This window comes from Ovis canadensis, chromosome 1 (genome assembly GCF_042477335.2).
Source record: "Ovis canadensis isolate MfBH-ARS-UI-01 breed Bighorn chromosome 1, ARS-UI_OviCan_v2, whole genome shotgun sequence".
NCBI classification, from domain to species: Eukaryota; Metazoa; Chordata; class Mammalia; order Artiodactyla; family Bovidae; genus Ovis; species Ovis canadensis.
The window spans coordinates 275,463,178-275,485,255 of NC_091245.1; the positions used below are offsets into that span (position 1 = coordinate 275,463,178).

Genomic DNA, 22,078 nt, shown 5'->3' on the forward strand with positions numbered 1-22,078 from the left:
GCCATCTCATCCTCTGTCGTCCCCTTCTCCTCCTGCTCCCAATCCCTCCCAGCATCAGAGTCTTTTCCAATGAGTCAACTCTTTGCATCAGGTGGCCAAGGTATTGGAGTTTCAGCTTCAGCATCAGTCCTTCCAGTGTGAACCCAGGACTGATCTCCTTCAGAATGGACTGGTTGGATCTCCTTGCAGTCCAAGGGACTCTCAAGAGTCATCTCCAACACCACAGTTCAAAAGCATCAATTCTTCGGCGCTCAGCTTTCTTCACAGTCCAACTCTCACATCCATACATGACCACTGGAAAAACCATAGCCTTGACTAGACGGACGTTCGCTGGTAATGTCTCCGCTTTTTAATATGCTATCTAGGTTGGTCATAACTTTTCTTCCAAGGAGTAAGCGTCTTTTAATTTCATGGCTGCAATCACCATCTGCAGTGATTTTGGAGCCCAAGAAAATAAAATCTGTCCCTGTTTCTACTGTTTCTCTATCTATTTGCCATGAAGTGATGGGACCAGATGCCATGATCTTCGTTTTCTGAATGTTGAGCTTTAAGTCAACTTTTTCACTTTCATCAAGAGCCTCTTTAGTCCTCTTCACTTTCTGCCATAAGTGTGGTGTCATCTGCATATCTGAGGTTATTAATATTTATCCTGGCAATCTTGATTCCAGCTTGTGTTTCTTCCAGTCCAGTGTTTCTCATGATGTACTCTGCATAGAAGTTAAATAAGCAGGGTGACAATATACAGCCTTGACGTACTCCTTTTCCTATTTGAACCAGTTTGTTGTTTCATGTCTGGTTCTAACTGTTGCTTCCTGACCTGCATACAGATTTCTCAAGATGCAGGTCAGGTGGTCTGGTATTCCCAACTCTTTCAGAATTTTCCATAGTTTATTGTGATCCACATCATCAAAGGTTTTGGTATAGTCAATAAAGCAGAAATAGATGTTTTTCTGGAACTCCCTTGCTTTTTCGATGAGCCAGTGAATGTTGTCAATTTGATCTCTGGTTCCTCTGCCTTTTCTAAAACCAGCTTGAACATCTGGAAGTTCACAGTTCACGTGTTGTTGAAGCTGCCAGCTTGGAGAATTTTGAGCATTACTTTGCTAGCATGTGAGATGACTGCAATTGTGCAGTAGTTTGAACATTACTTGCCATTGCCTTTCCTTGGGATTGGAATGAAAACTGACCTTTTCCAGTCCCGTGGCCACTGCTGTGTATTCCAAATTTGCTATCATATTGAATGCAGCACTTTCATAGCATCATCTTTTAGGATTTGAAATAGCTCATCTGGAATTCCATCACCTCTACTAGCTTTGTTCGTAGTGACACTTCCTAAGAAGGCCCACTTGACTTTACATTCCAGGATGTCTGGCTCTAGGTGAGTGATGGCATGGTATTTTTGACCTCCAAGAGGACTTACACCAAGATTCATCTCCCAGGACCGCTGTTTCTGTGGCAGGCTACTGCCAGCCCACGCCTTGGCAGGAGACCCTCAAACACTCACGGGTAGGTCTGGCTCAGTCTCCTGTGGGGTCACTATTCCTTTCCCCTGGGTCCTGATGCATACATAGGTTTTTATTTTTTTGCCCTTCAAGAGTAGAGTCTCTGTTTCCCCCGTTCCTATGGAGGTCTTGTAATCAAATTACCTTGGACTTCCAAGTCAGATTCCCTGGGGATCTCCAGTCCCTTTGTCAGTTCCCCAGGCTGGGAAGACTGATGTGGGGCCTAAGACCTTCACAGCAGTGCAAGAACTTCCTTGGTATTACTGTTCTCCAGTTTGTAGGTCATCAATCCAATGGGTATAGGATTTGATTTTATCATGATTGCACCCCTCCTACCATCTTGTTGTGGCTTCCGCTTTGTCCTTGGATGTGGGATGTCTTTTTTTGGTGGGTCCAGTGTCTTTCTGTTGATGGTTGTTCAACAACTAGTTGTGATTGTGGTACTCTGGCAGGAGAAAATGAGCTCACGTCCTTTTACTCTGGCCATGCTGTCCACCTTTGTTCATTTTCTAAAATATCCTTTCTCTCTTCAGATCAGGTAATGAATCTACCCTGAAATTCACTGACTCTTTCTTCTGTCTTCACTCTGCTACTGAGCTCATCCAGAGAACTTTTAAACTTTCAGAGACTGTATTGTTTTCTTTTAAAACTTTTATTTGGTCCTTTTTTAAAAAATCTCTACTTTTCTGCTGATAGATATTCTCGGCAGAGAAATACAAATTACAAAAGAAGACAGCCCACTCCAGTATTCTTGCCTAGAGAATCCCCACGGACAGAGAAGCCTGGCGGCCTACAGTCCATAGGGTCGCCAAGAGTCAGACATGACTAAAGTGACTTAGCACTCACATCTCATGGAGCTCAGTTATAATAGCTGCTTTAATGTCTTTGTCTGATAATTGCAATATCTGAGTAGATTTGAAAGATTGCATCTGTTGTCTTTTCATTTGAATACCGTTCACAGCTACTTGTTCTCTGTTTTGTTAAATAATTTTGGATTGTATACTCAAAAAAAATTTTTTTTAGGTTTGACGCATCTTGGTGTTTTAAAAAGACATTTTAAAAATTGAAGTATCATTGATTTACAATGTTGTGTTAATTTCAGGTGTACAGCACGATGATTCAGTTATACATACATGCATATTAGAGAAGGCAATGGCACCCCACTCCAGTACTCTTGCCTGGAGAATCCCAGGGACAGAGGAGCCTGTTGGGCTGCCATCTGTGGGGTCGCACAGAGTCGGACACGACTGACACAACTTAGCAACAGCATACATATATGTGTATATATTTTCTTTTTCAGATTATTTTCCCTTATAGGTTATTATAAAATATTGAATATGTTTCCCAGGTGGTGCTAGTGGTAATAAACCCACATATCAGTGCAGGAGACCTAAGAGACATAGATTCGATCCCTGGGTTAGAAAGATACCCACAAGAACAGTTTGGCATCCCACTGCAGTACTCTTGCCTGGAGAATCCCATGGACAGAGGCACCTAGCAGGCTATGGTCTATAGAGTCAGAAAGCATCATACACAACTAAAGCAAAAGCACACACACACGCATATATAAAATATTCGGTGTAGTTCCCGGTGCTGTACAGTAGATCCTTACTGGTTATCCATTTTATATATAGTAGAGTGTGCATGTTAATCTCAAACTCCTAACTTATTCCTCCCTCTGCCCTTTCCTTTTGATAACCTTAAATTTGTTTTCTATGTCTGTAAATCTATTTCTATTTTGTAAGTAAGTTCATTTGTACTTTTTCCCACATATAAGTGATAGCATAGGATATTTGTTTTTCTCTGTTTGGCTCACTTCACTTAGTATAATACTCTCTAGGTTCATCCATGTTGATACAAATGACATTATTTCATTCTTTTTTATGGCTGAGTGGTATTCCATTATGGGCTTCTCAGGTGGTTCTAGTGTCAAAGAACCCACCTGCCAGTGCAGGAGATATAAGAGATGCAGGTTTTATCCTCGAATCAGGAAGATTCCCTGGAGGAGGGCATGGCAACCCACTCCAGTATTCTTGCCTGGAGAATCCCATGGACTGAAGAGCTGCAGTCCATAAGGGTCACACAGAGTCAGACACAACTGAAGTGACTTAGCATGCATGCAATATTCCTATATATACACTAGAACTTCTTTGAATATCGTATTTTATAGATTCTAAGTCTACTATAATTCTCTGTAGAGTGTTAATTTTGTAAGTAGACAATCAGTATGCAAGGTTCAGAATGTCAACGTCTCACTTTCTATGGGCAGTGGTTTTGATCACAGTTTAGTGTTCAAAACCTTTGGTATCCTGTTTTGATTCTTTCCAACCCATGTACAACCTAGGGGAGATTCTGGGACTTAGTTCCGTAATTAAAATTACAGAACCCCCTCCTCTGGCTCTTTTCACTGAGGCAACCCCAACATGCTGACCCATAGGGCCTGACTTCTCAGTTACCATGCCCCAAAAGATAGGACTTCTCATTAATTTTAGCTGTCTAGCCTTATGTTCAGCTCTAAACTGGAGTCCACCTTTAGAGCAAAACCACAAGAGAAAGGAAGGAAAAAATGGGGTTTTCTTTCATAATCTTGGACACACAGGATTTCCTAGTATTCCTGGCCAGAAATATGAGGTTTCTATCAAGTTTCAGCCACTTGCTCCACGGTCATCGTGCAGACCTAAGAATGCAGCTCTGCACATGGCCGAAGGAGAACAGAAGACAGGAAACCCAGGCCCCACCACAATGTCTGCTTCTGCTTACCGCTCAGAGTTCATTAATGGTTACTTTTCATGTTTTGTCCAGAGCTTTCAGCTGCAGTTAGTGGGAAAGAGAGATACTAAGGGCTCACTCCATCCTGAGGCCAAAGCAGGTTTAGTCTTTCGCAACCAGATCAGATATTTCATCAGGTTTATATTTATTTTTCCTTTTCTTACATCTTATCTTCTCTCTCCTCTCTATGTTTTTCTCTGTCCTCACCTCTTGTTTTCCATAATTTTTCTCATTTTATTATATTCCACATATTATCTACAATTAAACTCATATCTAATATATATAGTATATAGAAAATAACATGTATATGTATATAAAGTATACATGGAATATATATATACATATTATTCTACTATATATACAGTGTATACATACATTATTGTGAAGGGGCATGAGTTTTCTATTTTCTTTTCTCTCTATAGTATATAAAGTGTATATAGTTTATATTAATATATATAATGTATGTATACATTATATATAGTAAAATAATCTATATATAAATTATAAATAAATACACAAAACATATGTATTTACTATGTACTATATATATATATATATATATTGGAGAAGGCAATGGCACCCCACTCCAGTACTCTTGCCTGGAAAATTCCATGGATGGAGGAGCCTGGTGGGCTACACACATTCAATGTGTGCATATATATATATATATATATATATATAAAATACTATATAATACTATATATAATACTATAATACTATATAATACTATATAACAATATTATATATATATATATTACTATAGCTCTATACAGTCAGAAAAACACAAGAATGGGAGTTGACTGTGGCTCAGATCATGAACTCCTTATTGAAACACACAGACTTAAATTGAAGAAAATAGGGAAAACCACTACACCATTCAGTTCAGTTCAGTCGCTCAGTCGTGTCCACTCTTTGTAACCCCATGAATCACAGCACATCAGGCCTCCCTGTCCATCACCAACTCCCAGAGTTCACTCAAACTCATGTCCATCGAGTTGGTGATGCCATCCAGCCATCTCATCCTCTGTCGTCCCCTTCTCCTCCTGCTCCCAATCCCTCCCAGCATCAGAGTCTTTTCCAATGAGTCAACTCTTCTCCTGAGGTGGTCAAAGTATTGGAGTTTCCGCTTTAGCATCAGTCCTTCCAAAGAACACCCAGGACTGATCTCCTAGAATGGACTGGTTGGATTTCCTTGCAGTCCAAGGGACTCTCAAGAGTCTTCTCCAACACCACAGTTCAAAAGCATCAATTCTTTGGCACTCACCTTTCTTCACAGTCCAACACTCACATCCATACATGACCACTGGAAAAACCATAGCATTGACTAGATGGACCTTTGTTGGCAAAGTAGACCATTCAAGTATGACTTAAATAAAATCTCTTATGATTATGCAATGCAAGTGAAAAATAGATTCAAGGGATTAGATCTCATAGATAGAGTGCCTGAAGCACTAAAATAGATGGAGGTTTGTGACATTGTACAGGAAGAAGTGATCAAGACCATCGGCAAGAAAAAGAAATGCAAAAAGCCAAAATGGTTGTCTGAGGAGGCCTTACAAATGGCTGAGAAAAGAAGAGAAGCTATAGGCAAAGGAGTAAAGGAAAGATATAACAACTTGAATGCAGAGTTACAAAGAATAGCAAGGAGAGATAAGAAAGTCTTCCTCAGTGATCAATGAAAAGAAATAGAGAAAAACAATAGAAGCGTAAAGACTAGAGATCTCTTAAAAAAATAATAGATACTAAGGGAATATTTCATGCAAAGATGTGATCAATAGAGGACAGAAATGGTATGGACCTAACAGAAGCAGAAGATATTAAGAAGACATAGCAAGAATACACAGAAGAACTGTACAAAAAAGATCTTCATGACCCAGATGACCACGGTGGTGTGATCACTCACCTAGAGCCAGACATCCTGGAATATAAAGTCAAGTGGGCCTTAGAAAGCATCACTACAAACAAAGCTAGTGGAGGTGATAGAATTCCAGTTGAGCTATTTCAAATCCTAAAAGACGATGCTGTGAAAATGCTGCACTCAGTATGCCAGCAAATTTGGAAAACTCAGCAGTGGCCACAGGACTGAAAAGGTCAGTTTTCATTCCAATCCCAAAGAAAGGCAATGCCAAAGAATGTTCAAACTACCGCACAATTGCACTCATCTCACATCCTAGCAAAGTAATGCTGAAAATTCTCCAAGCCAGGTTTCAACAGTACGTGAAATGAACTTCCATTCCAGATATTCAAGCTGAATTTAGAAAAGGCATAGGAACCAGAGGTCAAATTGCCAACATCTGCTGGATCATGGAAAAAGCAAGAGAGTTCCAGAAAAACATCTGCTGCTGCTTTATTGACTGACTGTGTGGATCACAATAAAATGCAGAAAATTCTTAAATAGACGGAAATACCAGACCACCTTACCTGCCTCCTGAGAAATCTGTATGCGGGTCAGGAAGCAATAGTTAGAACTGGACATGGAACAATGACCTGGTTCTAAATTGGGAAAGGAATGCGTCATTGCTGTATATCGTCACCCTGCTTATTTAACTTATAATGCAGAGAACATCATGCAAAACACCAGACTGGATGAAGCACAGGCTGAAATTAAGATTTCCAGGAGCAATATCAATAACCGCAGATATGCAGATGACACCACCCTTATGGCAGAGAGTGAAAAAGAACTAAAGAGCCTCTTGATAAAAATAAAAGAGGAGAGTGAAAAACCTGGCATAAAACTCAGCATTTAAAAAACTAAGATCATGGCATCCAGTCCCATCACTTCATGGCAAATAGATGGGGAAACAATAGAAACAGTGAGAACTTTATTTTGGGGGGCTCCAAACTCACTGCAGATGGTGACACAGCCATAAAATTAAAAGATGCTTGCTGTTTGGAGAAAAGCTATGACCAACGTAGACAGCATATCAAAAAGCAGAGACATTACTTTGCTGACAAAGGTCCATCTAGTCAAAGCTATGGTTTTTCCCGTAGTCATGTATGGATGTGACAGTTGGACCATAGAGAAGGCTGAGCACCAAAAAATTGATGCTTTTGAACTGTGGTGTTAGAGAAGACTCTTGGGAGTCCCTTGGACTGCAAGGAGATCAAACCAGTCCATGCTAAAGAAAATCAGTCTGACTACTCATTGGAAGGACTGATGCTGAAGCTGAAACTCCAATACTTGGGCCACCTGATGCGAAGAACTGACTCATTGGAAAAGACCCTGATACTGGGAAGTACTGCAAGCAGGAGGATAAGGGGGCAACAGAGGAAGAGATGGTTGGATGGCATCATTGACTCGATGGACATGAGTTTGAATGCACTCTGGGAGTTGGTGATGGACAGGGAGGCCTGGCGTGCTGCAGTTCATGGGGTCGCAAAGAGTCGGACACGACCGAATGACTGAACTGACTGAACTGATATTTGGGTTTTTCTGGTGGCTCAGCTGGTAAAGAAGGTGCCTGTAATTTGGGAGACCTACTTTTGATCCCTGGGTTGGGAAGATCCCTTGGAGAAGGGCATGGAAACCCACTCCAGTATTCTTGCCTGGAGAATCCCCATGGACAGAGGAGCCTAGCAGGCTTCCGTCCATAGGGTCGCAACGATTCGGACACAACTGCGTGACTAAGCACAGCACAGCACATAGAGTATATTCTGTACATAATGTACACACATATAGTGCTTTTTTATATAACTGTACAAATGTATATCATATCACTGCTGGGCATCTCTGTCATCACTTTGAGGCCGTTACAAATAATTCTGCTCTGAACATTCTCATACCTGACCTTTAGTAAACATATGTTTTTCTGTTGGGTATAGACATTGCAGTAAAATTGTTGGGTCATAGGATATGCATATTTTCACTTTTAGTAGATAGTCAGGAATATTTATTTTAAAATAATTCCTCCCATGATTTTGGTGCACAGCAGAGATTGTGAACAGTTGCTCTGAAACCAGTTATGGCTGCCTCTTCTCCATCTCTATTTTCTCTTTAGCTGTGCATTCAGAGCCACTTCCCCATGCACCCTAAGAAGCACACAGAGACCTCAGAACCATAAGCAGCTGTGTCCTGTCTGGTCTCTGCTGCACTGGGGCTCAGCCAGAAGCCTACATGTCAAGCCAGGAATGCGCTGGTCACCAAGGGATAAAGCAGACCCCCAGCCTTCACATTCTGAAGGCTGACGTCCACTTCCTCTCCTCGCCCATCACCCCAGGGATGCAGAGCTTCTCCTGCTCCCCAGGACCTGTGGTCCTCCCCGCTGCCCCTCTTATGTTTCTACGCCTTGACCCACCCCAGGCGTTTTTGTCTAGTTCTGGTTTTGTCAACACCAGTGGCCCCCTTTTTTCACCCTTCTAGAGTTTTATCTCCTTTGTCCTCTTGTTTTGGGGACCCCACATAGCCTAGATGATAAATGGCTCTATCATGCCATCTCTGCTCATCCCGATGAGTTCTAATTGCTCATCTTCTACCAGGGAAAATCCAGACAAACAAGGGTATTTCAGGCTTGTCAGCTCTTTGGCACTCAAGGTTACCTTTTTCATCTTGTCTGTCATTTGCTGGAGATGTCATTTCTTCTGAATGTGCCTCTTTCTTGTCTTCCCTCATCAGTTCCCCAGATGAAAAGAGCATGTGTAACCTCTGGATCAAATCAGTGGTGATCCCAGAACTGTGACTATGACTGTTCCCTAAGTCAAAGAAATGCTGCTGCTGGGAATCGGGTTCACCCAAGAGCTCACTGCTCTCCATCTCAATTTCATATACCTCAGGAAGAAGGCTAAGGTAACAGAGAAAAGTGATGGAACATAGGTTAACCAAGTCCCTTTCAGGATTCAGTGTAGTTACAGGCAGTTAAGGTAACAGGAATCAACTTTATGCATGTTATTGGAATAGTCCAAATGTAGTTTGTATAAGAAATCTGACTGGAGGGGCAACTTTTTAATATTCCAAAGGGAAATTAAACATTTGTGCCCATGGTTTATAAAAGCCATATTAGTTTCACTACTGAATTTTTACTGAGTACTTAGGATTGGACTTTGCAAAATCAAACTTAAACGAATTCTTTCCACCAGGCTCCATATGGGTACTGTTTCAAAATGGTATGTTTTTGTTGCCACTTTATGAGTTTTTCTTTTTAATCTTTTTTCTTATTCTCTAAAACTATTACATCTAACCTTTGATATGTAAGTTTTCTGTTTTGACAGTACCCAGTATTTGAATGATATTATATAGTTACTAATAAGGTGTTAATAGCCCCTTTCTTTCATAAAAACTACAGAAATAGAAATATGGTTCTTTCTAATATGCATCATATTCTATGTGCTATTAACACCAGATCTGTGATGTTGTCACAAATCAGGAACATTTAAAACACACACACATGCACACACACAGGCATACCCCACAACCAAACTTGCATCCTGAAAACTAAAATGCCATTTATTTCAAATTATTTTCTTAAGGACTTTTTCTAGTGGTAATATGACCCAAACTGTGAATTTGTCAACTCACAATACAGTGTTTCCTATGCCATTATTCTCTGGAGTGGGAGAGGTGATGTTAACACATTTGGGTTTCATGTCTGCAGTGGGGTATTTGTTGATGGCACCTAGAGAGAGAGTGGACAGTTAGTCTAAATTTTACCCTTCCATATTCTATCACCCAGAGTCAGTTCATCTTTTCCTGTAGTTGGGGGTGTTTCCAAGAGCAAATTAATTTTATAAGAGACTCAGCAAAGTATGCACCTTCTGACTTTGCAAAACCTCATTGGCAAAGTCAGCAAGATGTAGCAGTGATTCAGTCAAAAATTATGCTCTCTGTGTTACAGGCTTGTGACATGATTCAAGGATAACTCTTAACCCCTTCTATCATCTGTTTCTCTCCTTCTGAAAGGAGGACTTTCTGGAACACAGCATTAACTATTGAAATTATCTGCCTTATTTATCTTGAGGTTGGAAGAAGGCTTTTTTTTTTTTTTTGCAAATGACAAGCTTGCCACTAAATATAAATCCTAAATGCCAAGATTTCTGAGGGTTCTGTGAGCCGTAGGCTTTATGAACACCAGAAAAATCTGTATCCCTGTGATTTCCCACTAAACTTGTGGGAGCTACAAGTTTAGTGTAGCTAAATGTTCAGTGTGGTCTCTGCTGCACTCCTAATTCCCGGCACTGGCCAGGACTGGCTTGATGCTACAGCTCTTAGGTTTGCTACTATAACCGTGTCTGGAATTATGGCACAAGGACGGAGACTGGGAAGCCTCTCTCAAGTCCTACTATGCAAAGATATCCTCAAACCCTGTGCCTGGCTGTGCCTGAGCCAGCGGCTCTACAAGAGATTCATGCCCCTGGCTCTTAATAATTCAAGCCAGAACCAAAGTTGGCTTACAGTGACAAGGTAAAAGAGAAGTCCTTGGAGCAGGTGGAAGGTGGTGCGAGTGGAGTATGACTTATTAAAGTGATGCCACTGTAATACTTTCATTAAGGCTTTAGTAATTAAACTATAGCTTAATGGACAAGAGCACAACTTTGGGTCAGAATGCATAGGATTGAGTCTAGCATTTGCTAACTATTAACTGTGAGCATTTGAGCAACTGATTTAATGTCTCTGAACCTCAGTTTTCTCACTTGTAAAATGGGGATATTACTACTCTCCTTTGAGGGCCATTACGAGGATTAAGTGATCCAATCCTTTAAAAGACTTGACACATAATAAGCCCTCACAGGTTAGGGTTAAAAGACACTTATTAGTTTCTTGACAGTGAGACAGCAGAGTTCAAGGTCACTAGGACCTGGGGTTTTCTCTGTGGTTTTCTCATCGCCTCCTACTCACACCTAAGACTCCACTGCTCTTGACAAAAATGAGAATCATGTTACTGGTGGATTGTACACAGAGATATCTATTGCAAAAGCAACAGAAAAGAAAACTTTAATGACTTACGTCTGATTGAATGAACAAATGGCTTGACAAATTTGATGATATAGTTCAAATCTGGCTTGTGGATTCGGCCAAGCTGGACTAAGTGATGATCCAGTGGGTGGCTGGCTAATTCTTCTAATTCCTTGTCATTGTGTAGAGGACCAAAAGAAAACACAAATATGGAGTAGCCCTGACACTTGGCTCTCAGAGATACATTTCTTAAGACTTCCTTGTCTAAAGGGTTGGTTTCACCAGCAGATATAACAAAGATAACTTTGTTTTTCCTCAGGTTGGGAGTTCCTACAAAGACATTGTCAAGTGTCCACTGGAGGGCATGGCCTATAAAAACATCTCCATTGAGCTGCTGAAGGGAGTCTTGGAGATGATGCTTCATTTGGTGTATATCGTTATAAGTGACCAAATCAAATTCTAGGTAGACAGGGCAGTTTTCTGTGTCGGGCATATAGCCTGGAGGAGAGTAGGTCAGGACTGCTATTCTGTCCCCTAAGGTGGAGGTCAGTGGATCTGGGGCCAGATGAAAATAATCAAGCACTGAGGTTATAAAAGCTTTCACTTCCTTAAACTCATCACTTCCTATTCTTTTGGAAGCATCTATGAGAAAAGTCACATCCATGTAATATTCTTGAAGAGAGGCATCTCTACTTTCATAAGTAAGACCTGGTTCTTCTTTTCTGCCAAGGTTTTCATGTCCTGCAACAGAATAACCCAAGTCACTGTTTTTAGTAGGAGGATAAACTTGGAATTCCTAGCCAAGGATGGCAAAACTTAGTATGTGGTATTATCACACATCATCCCCATACCCACGGTAGATGTTACTAGTCAATATAAGCACTTGTTCTCAGATACATTCTCCAAGTTCATCTCTACATGATGTGTGGAGAGCCATTATCATTCAACAGATATTGTCACATGTGAAGAAACTTACCCCATCTCTGATCTTTGTCAAAGGATTGATTGATCCTTCTGCTATTTTCATATAAGCAAGGTAAGAAACATACAGCTATTTTTACTACTTTAGTTGTAACTAAAACTATTTTTTAGCTGCAAAATTTGGAGTACATATTGTATGAGATTTCATTATACACAATGACCCCAAGAGAAAAGCAAATATGTCAAAGTCACATTTATTGATGACATCCCTATATACATGTTTAAAATATGTGCCATAGTATGATGCAATGAGAGCAAGTATAAATGCTGACTTCAGAATCCAACTTCTGTGTAAGACATGACATACTCTAAGACCTTGGTAGTCAAAGTGCCAATCCACAAACAGTTTACTGGCCTGTGACGAGATGTAAGTTGCACCATGATGTAAGTCAGTCAACTACCTCACTAAGCACACAGATTATTTCATTGATTTTATTATTATTGTAGCAAGACTTTCTAATGAAGGAAATAGTGCCTCAATTTACACTTTAATGCTAACTTCTTATCTTGTTGGAGGCCAGCACTTCAAGTATCTCTAAAGGGTCATGAAATCATGTCCAAAATCATGGGGACAATGGCTGTTTGGTGAGGCCACAACAGGAAATGCCAGCTCAGAAATATAGGAAAGACATGATCAATGTTCTTTATTTTTCCCTATGAAAGAGATGTGTTTGTAAATCTAATCAAGCAAGAAGTAGATTCCTAACTGGCAAAAATGTATTGCTGTCCAATCGTGCTTGGCCCATTATTAAGGCTTTGCATCTATTACTTAACTTGATCCTCATGACAACCTCACAAATTAATTGATTAACCTTTACAAATGCCACAGAAGTTTAATATTGAAATAGACTGCAGAAAAACAATATCATGAGTGATGTTGTTAACAGGGCAAATGTTATCAGATGACTTTCAAATGTGCAATGATTTCTGCATTCCTAGGGCCAACTCCATACTATCTTTTTCATCTATTATAGGATTATTTCTGATAAATAAAATTTGTATGTGTTTAAGGTACACAATGTTCATCAAAAACTCTACAAATAATAAATGATGGACAGGGTGTGAAGAAAAAGGAACCGTCTTAATTGTTGGTGAGAATATAAATTCGTATAGCCATTATGGAGAACAGTATGGATGTTCCTTAAAAAAATAAAAATAGAGTTACCATTTGACCCAGTAACCCTTCTCTGGAACATATATCTGAAATAAACTATTATTTAAAAGGATACATGCACCCTAATATTCATAGCAGGACTATTTACAATAGCCAAGACTTGCAAGCAACCTGTGTCCATTGACAGATGAACGGATAAAGAAAATGTGGTATATACACAATAGAATATTACTCAGCCATAAGAAAGAAGGAAATAACGCCCTTTGCAGCAACAGGGATGGGTACTTCATTTAGAGATTATCACACAAAATGAAGTAACCCAGCCCCAGAAAGACAAACATCGTACGATACTGCTTATATGCGGAATCAAAAATATGATACATATGAATTTATTTACAAAACAGAAATAGACTCACAGATACAGAAAAAGAACATGGTTACCAAAGAGAAAATGTGGGGAGGGTAAATTAAGAGTTTGGGATTCGTATATACACACGACTATGCAACAAGGGCCTGTCATATAACATATGGACCTATACTTAGTAGTTTGTTATAACCTATCTGGAAAAGAATTTTTAAAAGAATTTATCTATATACACACATGAATATATGTATTATAACTGAATCACTCTGCTGTAAACCTGAAACCAACACAACATTGTGAATCAACTCTATTTCAATAAAAACTTTAAAAATTGAATGGAAAAATTAATAACAAAGCATTCAATGTTTTGATATAAGTATACATGTATAATGATTGCCACAATTAATCTAACATTGTTGGATTTGATTTGCTAAAGTTTTGTTTAGAATTTTTGCATCCATGTTTACAAGGAATGTTGGTCTATAGTTTCCTTTTCATGTAATGTCTTTGTGTGGTTTTGGCTTCAAAGAATGAGTTCCTTTCTCTTTAATATTCTGGGAGAGTTTGTGTAGAATTGATACTATTTCTTCCTTAAATGTTTTGTTGAATTCATCAGTGAAGTCATCTTGGCCTGGAGTTTTCCTTATGGAAAGTTTTGAACTATGAATTCAATTTTCATTAATAGGTTTAGGGATAAATATCTAGGTTACTTTTCCCTGAGTGAGCTTTGGTAATTTGTGTACTGCAAGTAATTTGTCTATTTCACCCAAAATGTCTAATTAATAGTCAAAACCTACAGTCCATGGGGTCACAGAAGAGTTGGACATGATTGAGTGGCTGAGCACACACAGGAGCATGCATGCTAAGTCACTTCAGTTGTGTTCAACTCTTTGTGATGCTATGGACTGTAGCTACCCAGGCTCCTATATCCATGGGGTTCACCAGGCAAGAATACTGGAGTGGGTAGCCATGCCTTCCTCCAGGGGATCGTCTTGACCCAGGGACGGAAACTGTGTCTCCTATCTGCACTGGCTGGCAGGTTCTTTACCAGTAGCACCATTGGGGAAGCCTGAGTACACACACATAACCAAAAACTGCTGACAATGTTCCCTGACTATCCTTTTAATATCCGTAGAATACGTCTCTTCGCATTCCTGATGCTGGTGATTTGTTTTTTCATTTTCACCGGTGAGTTTGACCCATTTAATTGCTCTTATAGAAAAAAAAAAAGAAAAAACTCTTTGATTTTGTTTATTTTATCTTTTCTATTTCATTGACTTCTTTTTGAATTTTATTATTCCTTATTTCTCCTTACCTTGTTTAACTTGTTCCTCTTTTTCTGGTTTCTCAAAATGAAAATTGATGTCACTGATTTGAAATCTTTATTCTTTACCAGTATAGGCATTTAATGCTAGGCAAAATCTCCAATTAAAAGACACTTACTCCTTGGAAGAAAACTTATGACCAACCTAGATAGCATATTCAAAACAGAGACATTACCTTTCTGACTAAGGTCCGTCTAGAAGACAATGGCACCCCACTCCAGTACTCTTGCCTGTAAAATCCCATGGACGGAGGAGCCTGGTAGGCTGCAGTCCATGGGGTCGCGAACAGTCAGACATGACTGAGCGACTTCACTTTCGCTATTCACCTTCATGGATTGGAGAAGGAAATGGCAACACACTCCAGTGTTCTTGCTTGGAGAATCCCAGGGAAGGGGGAGCCTGGTGGGCTGCTGTCTATGGGGTCGCACAGAGCCGAACACGACTGAAGCGACTTAGCAGCAACAGCAGCAGTCAAGGCTATGGTTTTTCCAGTAGTCATGTATGGATGTGAGAGTTGGACTGTGAAGAAGGCTGAGCACCGAAGAACTGATGCTTTTGAAGTGTGGTGTTGGAGAAGACTCTTGAGAGTCCCTTGGACTGCAAGGAAATCCAACCAGTCCATTCTGAAGGAGATCAGCCCTGGGATTTCTTTGGAAGGAATGATGCTAAAGCTGAAATTCCAGTACTTTAGCCACCTCTTGTGAAGAGTTGACTCATTGGAAAAGCCTCTGATGCTGGGAGGGATTGGGGGCAGGAGGAGAAGGGGATGAGAGAGGATGACATGACTGGATGGCATCACTGACTCAATGGACATGAGTCTGAGTGAACTCCGGGAGTTGGTAATGGACAGGGAGGTCTGGCGTGCTGCGATTCATGAGGTTGCAAAGAGTCGGACACGACTGAACGACTGAACTGAGCTGAACTGAAGATCTCCAAAGTACTGCTTTAGTGGAATCTCACAAATTCTGATATATGGTGATTTCTATTTTCATTACTTTCAAAATACTTGCAAATTTCCCCTTTGATTTCTTCTTTGACCACGGGTTATTTAAAAGGGCTTTCTTGGTTTCCAAATACCTTGGGATTTTTTTTAAAGATTACCCTGTTACTGATTTCAATTTGTTCATATTGATGCTATCCAAGGCCCACTTGACTTCACATTCCAAGATGTCTGGCTCTAGATTAGTGATCACATCATCATGATTATCTGGGTCATGAAGATCTTTTTTGTACAGTTCTTCCATGTATTCTTGCCACCTCTTCTTAATATCTTCTGCTTCTGTTAGGTCCAGACCATTTCTGTCTTTCATTGAGCCCATCTTTGCATGAAATGTTCCCTTGGTATCTCTAATTTTCTTGAAGAAATCTCTAGTCTTTCCCATTCTGTTGTTTTCCTCTATTTCTTTGCAATGATTGCTGAAGAAGGCTTTCTTATCTCTTCTTGCTATTCTTTGGAACTCTGCATTCAGATCCTTATATCTTTCTTTTTCTCCTTTGCTTTTTGCCTCTCTTCTTTTCACAGCTATTTGTTAGGCCTCCCCAGACAGCCATTTTGCTTTTTTGCATTTCTTTTCCATGGGGATGGTCTTGATCCCTGTCTCCTGTACAATGTCATGAACCTCATTCCATAGTTCATCAGGCACTCTATCTATCAGATCTAGGCCCTTCAATCTATTTCTCACTTCCACTGTATAATCATAAGGGATTTGATTTAGGTCATACTTGAACGGTCTAGCTGTTTTCCCTACTTTCTTCAATTTAAGTCTGAATTTGGTAATAAGGAGTTCATGATCTGAGCCACAGTCAGCTCCTGGTCTTGTTTTTGTTGACTGTATAGAGATAATCATCAGATAATCATTATGATGTGATCACTAATCTAGAGCCAGACATCTTGGAATGTGAAGTCAAGTGGGCCTTCGAAAGCATCACTATGAACAAAGCTAGCGGAGGTGATTGAATTCCAGTTAAGCTGTTTCAAATCCTGAAAGATGATGCTGTGAAAGTGCTGCACTCAATATGTCAACAAATTTGGAAAAGTCAGCAGTGGCCGCAGGACTGGAAAAGGTCAGTTTTCATTCCAATCCCAAGGAAAGACAATGCCAAAGAATGCTCAAACTACCGCACAATTGCGCTCATCTCACATACTAGTAAAGTAATGCTCAAAATTCTCCAAGCCAGGCTTCAGCAATACGTGAACCGTGAACTCCCTGATGTTCAAGCTAGTTTTAGAAAAGGCAGAGGAACCAGAGATCAAATTGCCAACATCCGCTGGATCATGGAAAAAGCAAGAGAGTTCCAGAAAAACATCTATTTCTGTTTTATTGACTATACGAAAGCCTTTGACTGTGTGGATCACAATAAACTGTGGAAAATTCTGAAAGAGATGGGAATACCAGACCACCTGACCTGCCTCTTGAGAAATCTGTATGCAGGTCAGGAAGCAACAGTTAGAACTGGACCTGGAACAACAGACTGGTTCCAGATAGGAAAAGGAGTACGTCAAGGCTGTATATTACCACCCTGCTTATTTAACTTCTATGCAGAGTACATCATGAGAAACGCTGGGCTGGAAGAAACACAAGCTTAAATCAAGACTGCTGGGAGAAATATCAATCACCTCAGATATGCAGATGACACCACCCTTATGGCAGAAAGTGAAGAGGAGCTACAAAGCCTCTTGATGAAAGTGAAAGAGGAGAGTGAAAAAGTTGGCTTAAAGCTCAACATTCAGAAAACAAAGATCATGGCATCTGGTCCCATCACTTCATGGGAAATACATGGGGAAACAGTGGAAACGGTGTCAGACTTTATTTTGGGGGGCTCCAAAATCACTGCAGATGGTGACTGCAGCCATGAAATTAAAAGACGCTTACTCCTTGGAAGAAAAGTTATGACCAACCTAGATAGCATATTAAAAAGCAGAGACATTACTTTGCCGACTCAGGTCCATCTAGTCAAGGCTATGGTTTTTCCTGTGGTCATGTATGGATGTGAGAGTTGGACTGTGAAGAAGGCTGAGCACCGAAGAATTGATGCTTTTGAGCTGTGGTGTTGGAGAAGACTTTTGAGAGTCCCTTGGACTGCAAGGAGATCCAACCAGTCCATTCTGAAGGAGATCAACCCTAAGATTTCTTTGGAAGGAATGATGCTAAAGCTGAAGCTCCAGTACTTTGGCCACCTCATGAGAAGGGCTGACTCACTGGAAAAGCCTCTGATGCCTGGAGGGATTGGGAGCAGGAGGAGAAGGGGACGACCGAGGATGAAAATGGCTGGATGGCATCACAGACTCGATGGACATGAGTCTGAGTGAATTCCGGGAGTTGGTGATGAACAGGGAGGCCTGGCGTGCTGCAATTCATGGGGTCGCAAAGAGTCAGACATGACTGAGCAACTGAACTGATTTCAGTTTAATTCTGCTTAGGTCAGAGAATATACTTGGAATGACTTGAATCCTTTAAAGTTTTGAGAATGTTTTTATGATACAGAACGTGGTCTATCTTGGTAAATGTTTCATACGTACTTGAAAACAATGTGTATTTCTGGAATTTTTTACTGTTAAGTTTTATTGGAAAATAGTTGCTTTATAGTTGTGTTAGTTTCTGCTGCACAGCAAAGTGAATCAGCTATGTATATATACATATATATCTCCTCTTTTTTTTGGATTTCCTTTCCATTTAGGTCAGCACAGAGCAGTGAGTAAAGCAACTATACTTCAACAAAAATTAATTTTTAAAAAATTCCAGAAAATGTTTATCCTTAAAAAAGAAAAGGATTTGCATTTGTTATTACTGTGTGCAGTGTTCTGTTAATATAAATTAGGTCAAATTGATAGTGTTCTTCAAGCCTATGATATTCTTCCTGCTGATTTTCTGTCCATGTCTTGGCCACTTATTGAGAGAGGGTATTGAAACCCACTGAGGGTCTTCTCATTTTTTTAAATCATTTTTGTCTTTGAGTTTCATTTTGAATAATTTATATTGCTACATATTCAAGGTCACTAGTTTTCTCTTTTATCAAATCTAATTTCTTATTAATCCTATCCAGTGTATTGTTCATCCTACACACTGTCGCTTTCATCTCTACAAATGTATTTAAATTTTTTTTTTTACCTTTTCTATGTTTCTATTAACTTTTTAATATATAGAATTTAGTTATAATAACTTTTAGTATATTTGCTAATTTTTAACATCTTTGTTAGTTCTGATTTGGTTTTGAGTGATTGTGCTTTGATTATATGTTTTTTCTGCTTTTTATGCCAGACATTATGAAATTTGCTTTTTTTGGATATGGGATACTTTTACATTCCTATAAATGTTCATATACTTTGTTTGGGGAGGCAGTTAAGCTACTTGGAAACAGTTTGATCCTTTTGGGCATTGGTATTATGATTTGTTAAGTATGTCCAGAGTAGTACTTAATTTAAGGCTAATTATTTCCTACTACTGAAATAAGACCTTTCTGAAGTTTCTCCCTAGTGCTTTATAAATTATGAGTTTTCCCCATCTCTCTAATGGTAAAAGGCACTATCCTTGACCCTGCGAGCAATGGAAATTATCCTCTAATCCTTTCTAGATGGATGTTCCCCAGTTGGGTCATTTCCTCACATTTCCTGTGCTATCAGCACTCTGATGAATAACAAAGAGGCATCCTCTGCAGAGCTCTGTGTTTCTCTGCACAGCTCATGCCTCTCTGGTACTCTGTCCTTTGAACTCTCATCTTTTGGTCTCCCCAGGCTCTCAGCTTTGTCTGCTCATCTCAAGGAGTACACTGGGCTCCACCTGAACTCCCTTTCCTGTACCATGGCCTGGAAACCCTTGGCAGTAAACTGGAGCAATTGTAGGGACCATCTCATTTGCTTCTCATCTTGCAGGGATCACTGTCTTTTATTCCTGATGTCCAGTGTCCTGACAATTGTTGTTTCATTTCATATATATGTATATAAAATGAACTGATAAACATATATATTCCTTTTTGTTATTTCAATCGGTAGGTAAATCCAGTTCCTGTTGCTTCACCTTGGGCATTCTAACAGATGAGAACTGATCATCTTATTTGAGATATTTCTATGAAAACTGTCGCTGATGTCAGTTCAGTTCAGTTGCTCAGTCGTGTCTGACTCTTTGTGACCCCATGGACTGTAGCACACCAGGCTTCCCTGTTCATCACCAACTCCCAGAACTTGCTCAAATACATGTCTATTGAGTCGGTGATGCCATCCAACCATCTCATCCTCTGTTGTCCCCTCTCCTCCTGCCTTCAATCTTTCCCAGAATCAGGGTCTTTTCAAATGAGTCAGTTCCTCACTTCAGGTGGCCAAGTGTTGGAATTTCAGCTTCAGCATCAGTCCTTTCAATGAATATTCAGGATTGATTTCCTTTAGGATGGATCGATTGGATGTCCTTGCAGTCCAAGGGACTCTCAAGAGTCTTCTCCAACACCATGGTTCAAAAGCATCAATTCTTCGGTGTTCAGCTTTCTTTATAGCCCAACTCTCACATCCATACATGACTACTGGAAAAACCATAGCTTTGACTATGTGGACCTTTGTTGGCAAAGTAATATCTCTGCTTTTTAACATGCTGTCTAGGTTGGTCATAGCTTTTCTTCCAAAGAGCAAGTGTCTTTTCATTTCATGGCTGCAGTCATCATCTGCACTGAGTTTGGAACCCCTCCTCAAAAAAAAAGTTTCTCACTGTTTCCATTGTTTCCCCATCTATTTGCCATGAAGTGATGGGACTGGATGCCATGATCTTAGTTTTTTGAATGTTGAATTTTAAGCCATTTTCACTCTCCTCTTTCACTTTCATCAAGAGGCTCCTCAGTTCCTCTTTGCTTTCTACTGTAACGGTGGTGTCATCTGCATATCTGAAGTTATGCATAGTTTGGTCTCAGGTCAGACAACAGGGAGGGAACACAGCCCTGCCCATCAACAGAAAATTGGATTAAAGATTTACTAAGTATGGCCCTGCCCATCAGAACAAGACCCACTTTCCCCCACAGTCAGTCTCTCCCATCAGGAAGTTTCCATAAGCCTCTTATCCTTATCCCTCAGAGGGCAGAGAGAATGAAAACCACAATCACAGGAAATCAATCAAACTGATCACATGGACCACAGCCTTGTCTAACTCAATGAAATTATGAACCATGCCATGTAGGGCCACCCAAGATGGACGGGTCATGGTGAAGAGTTCTGACAAAACGTGGTCCACTGGAGAAGGCAAATGGCAAACCACTTCAGTATTCTTGTCTTGAGAACCCCGTGAGCAGTATGAAAAGGCAAAAAGTTATGACACTGAAAGATGAACTCCCCAGGTCAGTAGGTGTCATTGATGTACCAGACTTTCATCAATACAGTCATAGTCATAAATCACGATTTTACATATTAGGAGTATGTTTGACATGTATGGATCTCCAATCTTCCACCAGGAACTCAGCTTCAAATTCTTCTTGGAATTTTTTATCAATATCAATTTCTTGATCAAATTACTCAATATAAAATTGGAAGTGCAGACCAAAGCATAGATATTATATTTGTCTATGCAATAGATGCTATGTAATATACTTTAACCCTAAAATACCAACAAAACCTCTTCTGGAGCTCTTGGCAATAGTGTATCAGGATCTGTGAATATTAGTTAAATGGACATTTCTTTCCTTTTGAGCTTACAACCCTGGAGTTGGCTAATCATTGCCTGCTCTGTTACCAGAATCTCTGCTTTGACTTAAAAAAAAAAAAAAAAAAAAAGGCCAATTGACATACTTAGTTAAAACATAAGAAAAAATATTTCATGAATGTTCTGGTAGAAGAAGAAGAGGTAGAAATGAAAAAAAAGAAATTACAACTGACATCACAGAGATACAAAACATCGTGAGATACCACAATCAACAGTTCCATGTCATACACACTGCTATTTATTAAACAGGTAACTAATAAGGACATGCTGTATAGCACGAGGAACTCTATTTAATGCTCTATAATGACCGATAAGGGAAAAGTGTCTGAAAAGAGTGGATATATCTATGTGTGTGATGTGTGCACGCTGCGTTGCTTCAGTTGTGTCTGGCTCTTTGGACCCCCTAGACTGTGGCTGGCCAGGATCCTCTGTCCATTGGATTCTCACAGCAGGAATACTGGAG

General features: G+C 39.9%; 1 protein-coding gene across 3 annotated transcripts in view; it reads right to left on the reverse strand.

Moving 5' to 3' along the window:
• Positions 1 to 22,078, reverse strand: part of COL6A5 (collagen type VI alpha 5 chain) — a 167,131-nt gene that overhangs the window by 10,556 nt on the left and 134,497 nt on the right. For 2 of the 3 annotated variants that reach the window (XM_069568288.1, XM_069568287.1), the window contains 3 exons: positions 11,209 to 11,898; positions 9,784 to 9,880; positions 8,808 to 9,049 (listed from right to left, as the gene is read on the reverse strand). The exons of the other annotated variant lie outside the window; for it this stretch is intronic. In XM_069568288.1, the coding sequence (XP_069424389.1) occupies positions 8,808 to 9,049; positions 9,784 to 9,880; positions 11,209 to 11,898 (1,029 nt within the window). The remainder of the gene's footprint in view (positions 1 to 8,807; positions 9,050 to 9,783; positions 9,881 to 11,208; positions 11,899 to 22,078) is intronic. 3 annotated transcript variants of the gene reach the window in all.